The following is a 14810-nucleotide window of genomic DNA, read 5'->3' as shown; positions in this document are numbered from 1 at the left end:
TCTCTTGGTCATCCTGCCCACATTCCTCCCTGCCTACAAACCCTACTGTTGCTTTAACCAGTTGCATATGTAGTTACATGAACCTACATATTCCAGAGTGCCCCACTGCTCTGATGGTGGTCCTGTACCTGATTAAGTGAACTATTTTGACAAAGGTATTGGTTCTTAAGGTGCTGCCAAATTTATTTTTGCTGCAATGAACAATAGCACTAGCACTTAGACATAGTGCTTTGCAGCCCTCTCTAAGTGGTTTACAGAATCGGCATACTGCCCCCAACAATATGAATCCTCGTTTCACTGACCTTGGAAGGATCCTTTTGGGAACAACATGGAGATAGTTCACCTAATGATATTTTTGATAGATGCATTACTTCAGTTGCAAAGTCCACAAATAACATTGATTTTTACCTCTGTTATGGCTATCTTGTTACTGCTAAATAATTTTCTTTCTCCTGCATCTTATTTTGAAAAGGCAGTTAATAAATAGAAAGTTTCACATTTTAGCTCATATAAATGAATCAGTTCATTTGTGCTATGATTAAAAGATTGGCCTAGAAACCAGAATTCTAGGCTTTGCTTCCCTTGGGCATAAAAGCCACCTGGATGGCTTTGGGACAGTCATTCTCTCCAACCCAACCCACTTCGCAGGGTGGTGGTTGTGGAGAAAATAGGAGAGGACATTCGGTACTTTGACCATTTCAATTGAGTGTGTGTATGAGAGAGAAATAAATTACTCCATCATCCAGGCAATGGTTCCAAATGTGCTTTTTCCAAGAGGCAACTGGACTTTCTTGTTTTTCTTTGAAGATGTTTAGCTTCTCATCCAAGAAGCTTTTTCAGCTCTGACCAGATGGTGGGGAATGGAGGAAGGATTTATATTTCTTGCAGACAACTGGTCATTTGCATTCTTTATTTCTTTTATAAAAACTTCAGATAGGAACATTAATCTAAAACATGATTATTTTTGTCATCTCCAAATAGTTCCTGTAGCATATTATGTGCAATACCAAATTCTTTTTTCTTGATCTGCATCCTTAATTAATTGCACTGTGTGTCTACTGAAGATCTACTGAAGTGGAAGAATAAGTGATGAGCCAATCTTGGGTACAAAGTAGTATACTTGGGTATTTATTTATAGAGGTACATTTCTTAAGAATTAGGCTCTAGATAAGCAAACAAATGTAAAGGAATCCTGACCACCAGAACTCCAAAACAAGAACAAAATATAAATACAAATTGGAAAAGCAGGTGGTAGAAGAAAAAGCAACTTCACTTATTCTCCACCAAACTAAAATAATAATAAAACATAAACAGTACTCACTAAGTATATGACTTTGAAATTGTAGACAATATACAATGATTAAAGCTGTGGTAGCAAACAAAACAATTAAACAAAACAATTAGTGCTTTATATTCCTTAAGGCTCACAGTGATGGCATAAAATATTTATATACAGGCTTTAAGCTTTAACAATAATAAAAGTACAAAAAGTGTATGGATTTTCCTTTTCAGAAATCATTGCTAACCTTCAGAGCAGCCAAACTTTAAAAGCTGGCTCCATATCCACCCTAGTTTTTTCTTCCTGTTCCTAAAGCGGCACAGTTAGAATTCCAGCTCTTAGAAAGGTGAGCTACCAACTAAGCAGGAAGCACCATCTCTTAACCTGTCTATCAGACAGGAACAGATACAGTTTTTAATCACTATTTTGCTTTTGAGAAGTCTAAATAACGCAAATGGGAAGGAATGTTCTGAGACAAGATGAGTAAAGATTGTGTGGTCAAAAGGTCCAGTTTATGTGATTATGTTAATAACTGAGGCATTGATGGTTATTAATCTGCTATGATTTTTTGGCTAATTTTTCTCTCTCCCTCACTTGATACTTTGAAGCATTTTGAGACAAAAGAGATATTATAGAAGCAGTGTTACAGCATTTTAAAACAATGAAACCTGTAATATAAAGAGCAATACTTGTTATAAAAGATTATGCATACCAGAAAAAACTTTGATGTGAATTTGCCAATAAAAATATTTGATATATGTATATGTGTGCTTGTGTATATATACACACACACACACACACATATATATACCGTACATGCATACTTATATATAAAAACACTGATACCTTCTCTCCAATTCCATTGGATCGACTGGGAGAAGAAAGTGATTGGTTATTTTATTTCTGATGTCATTTTGTCTTTGCTGCCTCACCCTGATCAGGATAGATAACAAACAGTGGTGGGTTAGCTATTTATATCAGTATGGAGGAGTAGGCAAAGGGATAGTCAGGAAAATGTGAATGTCCTCATCAGATTGTTTTTAAATGAATAGCTCTTAACTAAGGGTTTAAAGATTTCTTACTGCTTGTAATAAGGGAGTATTTTGGCACCTTGCTGCTGAGAAGAGCCATACTAGAGCTAAGATGGAATCAAAAGGAACAACGGATTCTTCCATTTCTATGAGTTACTGCTTGCATTACTTTAACTAAATGGGCGCTATTGCAGGACTTCTTCCCATCTGGCTGGAATAACATTGGAAGATTCCGCTATGTGAGAAGCTGACAGAGTTTGGCATGGAAAAAGTGGCAGGATTGATGCAAGCCTCTAGAATGACAGCAGTTCTTTACACCATAAAAGACAGATTTTTATCTGGCCTATGGTTTCATCATTTACTCTTGTTATTCTGAGCACAAGTATGTGTATAGAGGAAAAAGACTCCAACCAAGTCCTGTTAAAATGTACAATACTTTCCTCTATTCTCCTTTACATTGGCTCTGTTACAATTATGTCCAAACTAAGGCACTGAGGAGAAGGAAGAGGAGGAGGAGAAAAAAAATGTAGAGGGAAAGAGGAAAATAGAACAGTGGGTGACAAGAGAAGCTAATGCTATCAAGGATGTCCTGGAGAAGTGCAGGCAACGGCTGTCTTCATAATAACTGAAGCTCAATTCTGCACTGAAACACCAAGCAGTGAAACCCTTCAATAAGCAGTGCTTAGCAGTGCATCCTTGTGGAAGTTTGCTGAACTCAAATTCATTTCTTTCTGTTACTCATCAGTGAACGGTGAGTACAGGACTGCAGTTTAAAATGTTTGGGTTTTTTGGCCAGAGAGCCTTACCTAAAGTATATATTATCTTCAATGTTTAAAACCTATAGTAATGACATCAATAAATTACAATTCCAGTTTGAGTTAATATTAGCTATCTGAAATTAAGTGCCAAATTAAATACTGTATGTATTAGATTTTCTACCTCATGCCTGTTGCCCCTTAGATCTCTGTATACAAAAACTGATCATGTTAATTCTTTCTTGTGCAACATTGCCAACTGGTGGCAAGTACTTGTAATGATAGCCATGCCAGTCTTTGCATGTCTGTTTTCTCCGAGGTGGACCTAACTAAAAATTTTCTGTCTTCTCTTCCCTATATCATCAAGTGTGTCATCACTGCTCCCAATGAATAGGAATACCCAACTGCTGTTTTTCTTGAGGAGCTATTCTTGGGCACACAACATACAGCATCCCAAAGAAAGATATCAATCATTAACAATGAATTAATTTTATATTGCATCCATGAGTACTACTCGCTTTAAAGCATCCTGAAGAACAATTAGACCAGTACATTATTTTGTGAAAACAGGTTAAAGGTAAACATTTCCCCTGTCCAGTTGTGTCCGACTCTAGGGGACAGTGCTCATCTGTGTTTCCTACAGTAGCTGAGGGAGCCAGCATTTCCGTGGTCATGTGGCCAGCATGACTGAGGCGCACGGATTGCTGTTACCTTCCACACCAAAATGGGTACCTATTTATCTATTTGAATTTTCATGTTTTTTAACTGCTAGGTTAGCATACATATTAATACATTTATTAGAAGTGTTCTTATAAAACTATTTTTAGTTATCATTTTTCTCTGGGAAGTGCGATTTTTAGCATAGATATACAATGCAATGTCAAATATGCAACACTGATAATAGCCTAAAAGTATGCCTATCTGGTAATAGATAAATTAATAATGAGGCAGTTCCACCAAGAAATGCAGGCAACACTACTGTAAGTTTTCACAAACATATCAATGCTTAAAAAAATATCAATAGCCAAGGTTTACTTTAGTAATTTTAAACTACAGTAATCCAATTTAAAAGCTTGCAGTGCTGGATGACTGGAATATGCCAAAGGCAGGAATGCTTCTTTTCATATATTCTTTATACAGTAATTTCATTCTGGTTGAGAAAGCTGAACCAGCAGCTTCTTACTTTCCTCATCAGATTACCTCCTTGTTCTCTATGCAACTGTTGTTGCTTCTACATAAATCTTATTTAACCATTTTAGAAAGAAATGGCCAGTGCCTGAACCAACCTAACTCATTTGTCTTCAAATTGAGGGCAAAAGGCTGATACCTGGACATTGTGCTTGCACATCTGACTTATCCCAGCACCTAATTTAAAATCTTGGCTCAGGTTGGCACTCAGAGTGAACTCAACTTTGGTTTCCTATGAGGCACAAGCCAATCAATAATTGACTTGAATGTTGGCAGCTGCTTCTTTTCTCTTTTTGGTGAAAACCCCCCAGAAGTGGTTTAACAAATTAAAATCTTGTAACAGTAAATTACCTGAAATACAAAGGATATTCAAAGCCTAGAATGAAGAAAAGTATTTTGTTTTGTTACCTCAAAGGGACCCCTGTGATCCCTTAGGGATTAAAAAAAAATCAATGTAGATATTTTTTAGCACTGGGTACATTCCTTCTGGTGGCCTTCTTTTCCTGGTTTCTGACACAAGGGTATAGTATAAGTTTTTCCATATTCTCTTTGGGATGAATGTATTTTTGGCAGTGGCAGAAAATGGGATGTAAAAGGTTTCAGTCAATGCTATTATGATACCAGCATTGTGGTCCAGTTGTAGAGCCTATTAGAGGCTATTTTCTCAAGTATATTTGAAGAAAAGAGCTATCTTCTTGAGAAGCATGAAGGATGAAGATCCAGTCCTGAAAAGAAGGCACTTTGGGTGCAAATGTGGCCTGCCTGAGAATGGCTTTTGCAGGGCCCAAGAGGTTTGTTGTCTGCCAAATACAAATTTATAGTAAGACAAATGCAGGAAGAAGAGAGAGGTAAACCCCATAACTTTTCCATTGGTTATTGCTATTGAAAACAACCTATCAGCCCTGAATTCCAGTGTCACCAGGATTTCTGCCAAGCATAGCTTTAAAGAGAAGCATCTGACTACCAGCTAGAAAGTTGAAAATTCCAGTGTACGACTTGCAACACATCTAGATTGAATTCCTTTTCAGACAGATCCAGTGTTTCCATTTTAGAATAGGACTTCTAACATCATTGGTAAGAAAGTTACCTTAGAAAGCTGCTTCATTGACTTTCTGGGCACCAAGATGTGTTTCCAGTCAAGCCATATCTTTCAGTTCTGAGATGCCCAAATAGACTGAACGCAAGCATGGTCAAGCCTAAAATTTTAAAATCCAGTGTATTCAAGAGCCAGATAAATTCTAGCATCCTACAGCAAATCAAGAAAACAAAATGCCTCTGTATTTCCTTGTCTTGCTTGTGGCACTATTCCTTCCCAAAGTATGACATTCTAAGATTAACATCCCTCTGGTAGGAAGGAAACCAAAGTAACTCAGACCCAAAGGAAGGGATTATCGATTAGAAGCAACTAGTCAGGGCGTGGTGTTCTTTGAAGAGAGTATTCAGTCAAATGAGTCTTGGAGCCCATCGTTTTTCTGCTTCGGTCAAAAGGGTGCAGGTGTTCCGGAGACTCATTCACAGAGCCAATAAAATTGGAAATAGTAGTCATTAAAGAGAGAGCCCATCTGGTCCACAGGGGTACTGCAATTAGCTTGGCCCTGTAGGGAGGGAATGGGGAAAAAAATAGGTTCAAGGGAAATGAAGGTGGTTTTTTTTTTACTGAGAGGAACTCTTAACTTCTTGAGGGAATCATGAATAGCCATCATTAACAGAAACAATTTACATTCTGGGAAGCAAACATGGAAAGTTGGTTGGATCATTAGCTCAAAACTATTACTACTTTTGGAAGAAATGTAAATGAGTTCAAATTTAGAGTCAAAGTAAAAAGTAAGCTCATACTCTGAATAGGTCCCCTTGGATCACTAAAACACTTCTCCGGTTTTATGAAGGAAGGCTAATTTTCTGTGTGTTTTCAAGGCATAGAAGCCTTTATACTGATGTATTGTGTCAGTAAATGTAACTTCCCCAACAAGCCCCAGATTTAAATCTGTTCCCTAAAAAGTTCAAGTCTCTCCTGTGCTCTCATACAGGTAGGTGCGTTAGAATAGTGTTTCTCAATCTTGGCAACTTTAAAATATGTAGAATCCATGCTGGCTGGAGAATTCTGAGAGTTGTTGTTCACATATCAGGTTGAAAAAGACTGCATTGGTGCAAAAATAGCAATCCCAATACTGTGGTAAGAAATTTCATAGTGTTCTTAAATGGTCTCAAATAACCCTGCACATGAACATATTTTTCTTTACTGAAGATTAATCCTAAAATGAAATAAGCATGCCTATGAAATCTAGACATTCTCTTTCCCATTGATACAGAATCATTACTTATCTATACCGGACTTATCAGGAGGTAATTTAAATATGGGATACTCACACCATCCTTGTAAACATTGCTACGTGTGGATATAATTCATACATTTATTTGTCTCATTTAACAGGAGTTTGCAACTCAGTGCTCGGTTTAATGAGAAGTTTTGTTACCAAAGGGCAAATTCATTGCCTTAGCTGTAAGTATTTTTTTTTTCATTCTAAGAATTAATATGCCTTACAAATGTATGCTAGAGAGGACATGGCAAGCATTGATACTCACAGGACTAGCTAATCGGAAGTGGTAAGTGAATTCCTGGAATGGCATCATGACCACAGGCCAACGGTATGTTGCTCCCTAGAAAAAAAAGAACATCCAATACCTGGGATGAAAGAAAGCTATTGTTGCTGTTTTTAATGTTGCCCCATTTCCCAGACTGTCAAGGTGAATTGTATCTCCTCTGCACTCTACTCCCACATTTTAGCAAGAAACTGATGTTAGAGAACAGCAGTCAGCCGTATGTACTTATGAATAAGCCAATAATTTTATGTGTCAAACAGATCCCCAAAACTAAATCTGGCTTATTTGCAAGCGTATACAGTAATACTTTTTAAAAGTACCTGTATAACTCATATATATACTTGCATCTAAGCCCACCCATGGATAAGTTAACCCTTTTTAATCAAAATATTATGAAATATGGATAATCCATGGCTTATCCATATATACACTAACCAAAAATTAAAACATGAACATTTCAAGGTTCATCTTATTTACAGATGGGTTTATATGCCCAAACTCTTAAGCTTTTGTTTTGAAAGGGACAAGGGGAGAGAAGGAGAAGCAAAAGGAGATGGGAGGAATCGGTGTTATGGTCAGTTTTTTGAAAAACATTACTAAATAGTGATTTTCAAGAAATAAAGGCAACATCTGTTCCAAATAAAACTAAGATGGTCTAAGTACACAACAAATTGAAAGTATGAACTTTATTTTCTATTATAGATGTAACCAAAAAAAACAACCGTAGATGCAAATACATTATCCAGCAGATAAAATATTTTGTGAGATATCTTTTTCTAAAAAAACAAATCATACCTGAATATCTGTTGCATTAGACAAGCTGTCTAGGACATTTTCAGTGTGCAGACATGGACTGTTAGATGTGAGATTACAAAGATAGCCAGATACAGCCGAGGAAGCACTGAAAGGAAGGAAAGAAACAGAAAGCAACAAGGATGAACAGGTCATTTTCAAATCATCCTTCTCTTGGCATTTTAATAATATAAATGCCACTATTTACAGTATATTGGCTTATGAATTCATGTTCTTATTTCACTGTAAAATACTCTTTCTCACTCTGCACATTCACCCACCAAAAATATACAACTCCTAATCGTATACCATTATACCAGGCTTGGACTTGAAATGGAAGAAGAAATGCACTATAGCACTGGGATGCATTCCCTTCTCTTCTTTCCTCCTTTGAAATATCTCTCCAGAGTCTTTTCAGAGGTGCTGTTGTTTTGCAGGCAGGAAGAAAAGACTGAAAGTCTTCGTTGTGTTACAGCAGAAAGCAAAATATTTGTGGCTCCAAGGAATAATGGAGCTACATTTTGCAAAGTTATTTTGAACAAATCTAAATCTTGAAAGTAATAATTGACAAGCCACTTCTCTAATTCCTCTTTGCTTTCTATGAAACAGTTTTTAGATACAACCCAACAAACAATAGCATGAAGACTCATTGATCCAAATTACTCTGGTTTTCCAGGTCTAAATGTACAGATGAATAAATATCACAGTGGAGTAAGATACACAAAGGAACAAAATGGTCTTTTAAGAGTACAGGAGATGCATTGCATTAAAGTAGCAACACGGCCCATCATCAAATTAGACCATATGTGGTGTTTCAGAGGCTGCTGGCCTAAAATTCTCAATGACCTGTCCTGATAGTAGTTCTCGTGTGTGTGTGTGTGTGTGTGTGTGTGTGTGTGTGTGTGTGTATTTCATTTGCTGCCTATCTCACTATAGGGCTACTCTAGGCAGTTTAAAATAAGCAGCAGTATCTGCTGCGATGAAATATTGGAGTGGAATGAAGGAGGTTTTGCAGCAGCCCAACTGGAGATGTCAGAGACCAAACCTTTTTGTTGTTGTTGTTGTTGTTGTTTTGGGACAAAATTTTTGTGCTCTGTCACTGAGCTACAAAACTTCCCTTCCCTTTTGACAGACAGATTTTCTTTTGTATCATGCCTAACTTTCTATCTTTAGCATGTCAGGATATGAAATACATGGCATCCTCCCAGAGTAGCACTGATAGACTTTAATTTTTGACTGTGGCCATTTTAGGGTTATTGCAGCAAATGGTTCTGTGATTATGAGATGAGAAGTGGCATAGAAATATAGGTAAAAGAATCACCACAAGGAAGTATCTGTCTTTCTGTGAAATCCCCAGTCCTATGAGGGAGGGAAAATAAAGATTCTTAAACAGAGTATAACCAGATTAGATTGTCAAGCCTCACCAAAAGCCTGTCCCCCATCTTCCTCATGACCCAGTACTATTTTCCTATGAATTATATTGAGAATAGTACTCTCAATTTATGAAATGATAGCAGATATCACATCTTTTCTTTATCAACTGTATAATTTTGGAATTCTCCTTTCTCAATCTGGTTTCCTATTGACTGTTTTAGCTTTTGCATTTTCTACAATATTCTTTGCCAGAATTGTGCTTTCCCAAAAGTTTTTACTTACTTCATTTCCAAGGTAAGATTTGTGTTAACTGATGTAAATTTGCTGATGGGAATGCGATAAGTGATATTTCCAGTCCTGCAGGAATAAACAAACAAACAAAAAAGGATATATCACACATTTTTGCTTATCTTCATGTTTTCCTGCTGCGCTTTGTATGTATTCACCCAAATATGATTCCATCATTCATCACTGGTAATATGGCAACCAAGATGCATGGAAAAATCCTAAATTGATATATTTAGTTATCTGGATGACACAGTTTCCTTCCTAGGAATCTGACCTTTTAAGAATCCTTGTCTGATGTGTGCAAAAACTTGCAAAAGCAATGAAATGCCTACAGTGGAATGCTGGAGTATGAAATTAACTGGATTTCCAAAAATAGCAAAGCTGAGCAGGTTGGTCAGAGAAAAAACAATAAAGACATTTCTGAAAGATGAAACTGTACGTGGACTTTTTGTTGAAAATGACTTGAGGATTACAGGATTTGGAAGTTAAAAAGGGATGAAGAGTTGGACAAACTTTAAAATGATTATTACCTGACTGAAAAAAAGACAGAAGGTCATAAATGTTTTCCTTCCTTCCTTCCTTCCTTCCTCTTCCTTCCTTCCTTCCTTCCTTCCTTCCTTCCTTCCTTCCTTCTCTCTCTCTCTCTCTCTCTCTCTCTCTCTCTCTCCCTCCCTCCCTCCCTCCCTCCCTCCCTCCCTCTCTCTTTCTCTCTCTTTCTTATTTTCTATCTTTGTTCTGGTTTGTTTTGTATTTTTGCTATACTGATAAATTCAGATAAACATATATTACAAAAAAGAACTCCCAGTCTAACAAAGCTTATGGTTGCCATGCTCCCACTTACCTGCAATCGTCCCCTGTAGCACAGGCTTGAGGTAAGATGACCACATTCGCCTCCAACAGTGAGACAAACTGGAGCACAGGTGCTGTTTCTATAGGACAGAAAGGATCAAGATGGAGCAGGAGTTTACTCTGCATAGGAAGTTCCGCAAAATGCTAATCATTCTAAAGGAAGATCTTCTAACTAACGCAACCATATACTGTATATTTCTGCCTAAACCAAGCCGAAGGGAAATCAGACAGTTTGGAATGGGATTAATAAACCATGCCTGCTAAGGATGTATGTGTGCCATCACTCCACAAAGCTTTACATGCAGCGTAGGGCACAACAGGAACAGGCAGTATAGACCTGGCACAGATGGAAAAATAGCAGGTGTTCTCCAGTTTGGATATGATTATACATCAACAGTCATCAGAGTTTGAAAAGAATCTACACTAGCAAATGGCTAGTAGTAATGGGGTGTTCTGGAGGAGAGTAAAGAAGGAATAAAGATGAGCAAGATATATTAAGGAGGTGCTTGCAGATAGTTAAAACATATGTGAAGAATCTGTAGCTCAATAATTAAAACATATGTGAAGAATCTGTAGCTCAAGAGCAGGGGGGTTTCGGAGGCCTTGGCTGGTTCATTGCAACCCAAATCTTTCCTGCTTGCCCATCAGGGGTGCTTTTGAGTCATTCCTGACTCTGGATGATTGCCTGGACTGATCCCTGCAGTTTTCTTGGCAACTTATTTTTTTTTTTCCAGAAGAGATTTGCCCTTGCCTGCTTTTTAAGACTGAGTGTGTGTGACTGGCCCAAGGTCACCCAGCTTCTATGTGCCTAAAGCAGGATTAGAACTCAAGTTTTTCTGGTTTCTAGCCTGATGCCTTAACCACTGCACCAAAGTGGTTCTCTTCTACATGCTCACAGGCCAATGATTAGTCAACTGGGGAGAGCCAGATTGCAATAGGGAGGGTGAGATGGATTCCATGTGGAAATTAGGGGTAGACAAGAGGGTGAGAAAATAATTGAAGATTCTATGTTGCTGCTTGACAGTGGTGGATGATGCACATACAGATTCAGGCACCCATGCAAGAGACAAGGGGGACTGGGCTGCTGCTGCTCTTGGTCACACAACTATGAGGTCTCTAAACCAGGGGTCTCCAACCTTGGCAACTTTAAGACTATTCCTGCATGCTGTTTTGGGGGCAAAAATGTTCCCTTCTTCCAATAGACAATCCCTGTTTGCTTATTTATTTGATTTATATGTCTTCCCCTCTCATCTCTGGACCATATACCAGGCTACAAACATCTTAACCTCTCAAGTCCCAATGCCCAAGAGCACAAACAATAATGAAACCCTATAAACAAGTAGCAGCAACCGGCAGATCTTGACAACTTCCTGGCCCAAATGGCCTGGGGAACAGCCAGGTCTTTAATGCCTTATAAAAGGCTAAAAGGGTTGAGGCCATCTGAAATTCTGCAGGGATGACATTCCATAAGGCAGCCACAGAAACACACAAATCCTGGGTCCAACAAGAAGACATTGTTTAACACGCCACCCCTGCTAGATCTGGTCGGATGAGCAGAGATGGTGGAAAGTGTCTCTATTTCCAAGTAATCAGAGAAAATAGGAAAAATGTCTACCATTAGGCTTGGTGCTTGCGATGCCAGGCTCCTTAGCATCTGGTTGGCTGATGCTCCGCCGCTGCCGTGATGCCCGATCAGAAGGAACGCTGTTGTATGTGAGGGGCAGGTTGGCAATATATTTGGACTTGCCCTGGATGTTGGTGAAGAGGGAGGAGGGGCTGGCATTGAGACCCCCAAAGCCTCGTGATCGGTCAGCAGTCTTTGGCCACTTTGTGTGCGAAGCTGTCTTGCCAGTGATCCCCCTCGATTTGGCTTTGATGTTTGTCACTGGTAGGAGTGACACGAAGCTTTGGTCTATGAAGGCAGAACAACAAAATAAAAATTAATAAAGCTAATTTGAGAAGGGACCAGCAATGGACAGACATCTAAGAGCTGAAGGTGTGACAATTAAAGCAGCATTAATTCTCAGAGATGATAAACCTGTGACTAGCTTCTAACACTGGAGACTCCGTTAGACAAACTTTAATTTTTAATACAGATGAAAATTCCCCTAGGAGAGTTTCCATGCATTCTAATGGTTTAGTCAGATGTACTGTACATTCTCAGTCAAAATCTTGCAGGAGTTTCTTAAGATAGATATAATTCCATATAAAAACATTTTTGTAGAAAATGAATCTGTAAGAACTGGTTTGCACTAGGCAACCGATAGAAAAGCCAGATTATTGTTTAAATCTCTACACATGTTGAATTTATCCCTTTCCGTAGGAGAACCAAAATCATACAAACTATTCTCTAATATTTAAATATTCTTGACCATTATATTCTGGAAATTCCAAAAAAAAAAAATGCAACAATTAGGTATAAGTAGGGAAGCAAGATAAATTTCCTAACAGAATGATCTTGAAACAAAATGATTAAAAACCCCAAGAGTAATGTTTTGAAACTGATTCAGTTTTATGTAAATAATGATTCTAATATGGCTTCATCACCCAGATCTTCTTTGCTGCCTTCAAAAAGTTTTTCCCGAAAGAAGAAGCGGGCCCCCTGGGGGGCCACCCCCCCCCCCGCCCCCGGGGGGGGGGGGGGCCCCCCACCGGGGGGGGGGGCCCCCGCGGCCCCCCGCCCCCCCCCCGCCCCCCCCCCCCCCCCCCCCCCCCCCCCCCCCCCCCCCCCCCCCCCCCCCCCCCCCCCCCCCCCCCGCCCCCCCCCCCCCCCCCCCCCCCCCCCCCCCCCCCCCCCCCCCGGGCCCACCCCCCCCCCCCCCCCCCCCCCCCCCCCCCCCCCCCCCCCCCCCCCCCCGCCCCCCCCCCCCCCCCCCCCCCCCCCCCCCCCCCCCCCCCCCCCCCCCCCCCCCCCCCCCCCCCCCCCCCCCCCCCCCCCCCCCGGCCCCCGGCGGCGGCCGCGCGCCCCGGGGGGGGGCCCGCGCCCCCCCGGCCCCCCCCCCCCCCCCCCCCCCCCCCCCCCCCCCCCCCCCCCGGGGGGCGGCCCCCCCCCCCCCCCCCCCCCCCCCCCCCCCCCCCCCCCCCCCCCCCCCCGCCCCCGCGCGCCCCCCCCCCCCCCCCCCCCCCCCCCCCCCCCGCCCCCCCCCCCCCCCCCCCCCCCTATTAGATGAGAAGAGAAAAAAGTTCACAGAAAAACAATGTTGCTCAAAACCATTGACAGTCTTGCTCTAATTTTTCCTTTTTTTGCTACATGAAATTAAGGCAGCTGATCTTTTCTTTTTTTAACGGCAACAATACTTGTTTAAAGAATTGATTCTGTGAATGTAGATTGTTTACTCCTGGACTATCATGAGGACAGATGCCTTCTAATAACCAAAGGTATCCAAAAACTAGTAGAAAAATTACTATTAACAACCATATCCTCGTTATTAGGCATGTGCATTTAACTACTGTAGAGAGTTTGTGGAAGTAGCTATGATGTGATGCAGTGGTGGGATTCATTTTTTTTTTACTATTGGTTCTGTGGGCGTGGCTTGGTGGGTGTGGCAGGGATACTGTAAAATCTCCAGTCAGAGGTGGTATTTGCCGGTTCTCCAAACTACTCAAAACTTCCAGTTCTCCAGAACTGGTCAGAACCTGCTGAATACCACCTCTGGTGTGATATAGCAAATAAGTATCTATTTGGCAGTTAAATGATCCATTTAACACAACAGTATAGCAGAGAACTACCTACAACATTTGGGGCAATAGTGTAACTAGTGATTGCTTATTTGTACCCTATGACTATCAATAACTGTTGTACCTTATATCTTGATGAATGTATCTTTTCTTTTTATGTACACTGAAAGCATATGCACCAAGACAAATTATTTGTGTGTCTAATCACACTTGGTGAATAAAAAATTCATTCCTTCATTCAACTAAATGGTGCAGAACAACATTCACACATAAAATGAACTAAACCAATAAAGCATTTGGTAATCTAGATTCTCTTCCCTTGCCCACAAAACTTGGTTCTACTTCTGCAGATTCAGGACATAATACATGGATATGAATTACTGCTGCAGCTACAGCACCACTTGGGGGAGGGAGGGGAATGATCAGTTGCTCTGCCTTTAATGGTCTTGACCAAACGATGGAACAATATCCCCAGAAAGTTAATGCATAGATTCAGATCTGAAATTTCGACAATTGCATATGTACTTTTGAAATGTCCTATTATCCTTGGAGGATGTAGTTAATCTCTCCTCTAATCACAATTTGTTCAGAGCAATTCCGGGAAGCAGTTGTTTGCTTCTAATTTGGCCAACACTGTGGCCAAATTCTGCAATGACAGTTACAAATCTGTGATTCAGAGCATAACACAGGCATGCTTAGCTTGTGCTGTAAGTGGATTTTTAGCTTAAGTATTTTCCATTTTAATGTTCTTTCCCATGTTTTTGGATTATAACTGTAAATTCTTAAATAAACAAATAGGACCAAATGGTTTTACCTATCCGGTTGGTGGCGACTGTAGTGGTCCCAGAAGGTCCAGGAGTAGACATGTTGTTGAGAACAGAAGAGCAACAGGTAGAAAAACAAGGTGGGTCAAAACAGACTACTATGTTATAGGCAGGCAAGGCAGGGGACAAGTCAGGTACATGGGTTGTGGCT

The 14810-nt window shown here is 40.4% G+C and overlaps 1 protein-coding gene across 5 annotated transcripts in view; it reads right to left on the bottom strand.

The window, feature by feature from the left end:
* Positions 1 to 1100: 1100 nt before the first annotated feature.
* The window catches only part of MYRF (myelin regulatory factor), a 111000-nt gene continuing 97290 nt past the window's right edge, over positions 1101 to 14810 (bottom strand). For all 5 annotated transcript variants that reach the window (XM_087950637.1, XM_087950640.1, XM_087950639.1 and 2 more), the window contains 7 exons: positions 14650 to 14808; positions 11773 to 12069; positions 10150 to 10237; positions 9303 to 9377; positions 7650 to 7755; positions 6837 to 6911; positions 1101 to 5848 (listed from right to left, as the gene is read on the bottom strand). In XM_087950637.1, coding sequence (XP_087806763.1) covers positions 5762 to 5848; positions 6837 to 6911; positions 7650 to 7755; positions 9303 to 9377; positions 10150 to 10237; positions 11773 to 12069; positions 14650 to 14808 — 887 coding nt within the window. In that variant the 3' untranslated portion in view covers positions 1101 to 5761. The remainder of the gene's footprint in view (positions 5849 to 6836; positions 6912 to 7649; positions 7756 to 9302; positions 9378 to 10149; positions 10238 to 11772; positions 12070 to 14649; positions 14809 to 14810) is intronic.

The sequence above is a fragment of the Notechis scutatus genome, chromosome 1 (assembly GCF_049901735.1).
Source record: "Notechis scutatus isolate UNSWTSFEM ecotype Mainland chromosome 1, rNotScu1.2, whole genome shotgun sequence".
Lineage (NCBI taxonomy): Eukaryota > Metazoa > Chordata > Lepidosauria > Squamata > Elapidae > Notechis > Notechis scutatus.
The sequence above is the reverse complement of the archived record's forward strand: the minus strand, read 5'-3'. Positions and strand labels throughout refer to the sequence as shown.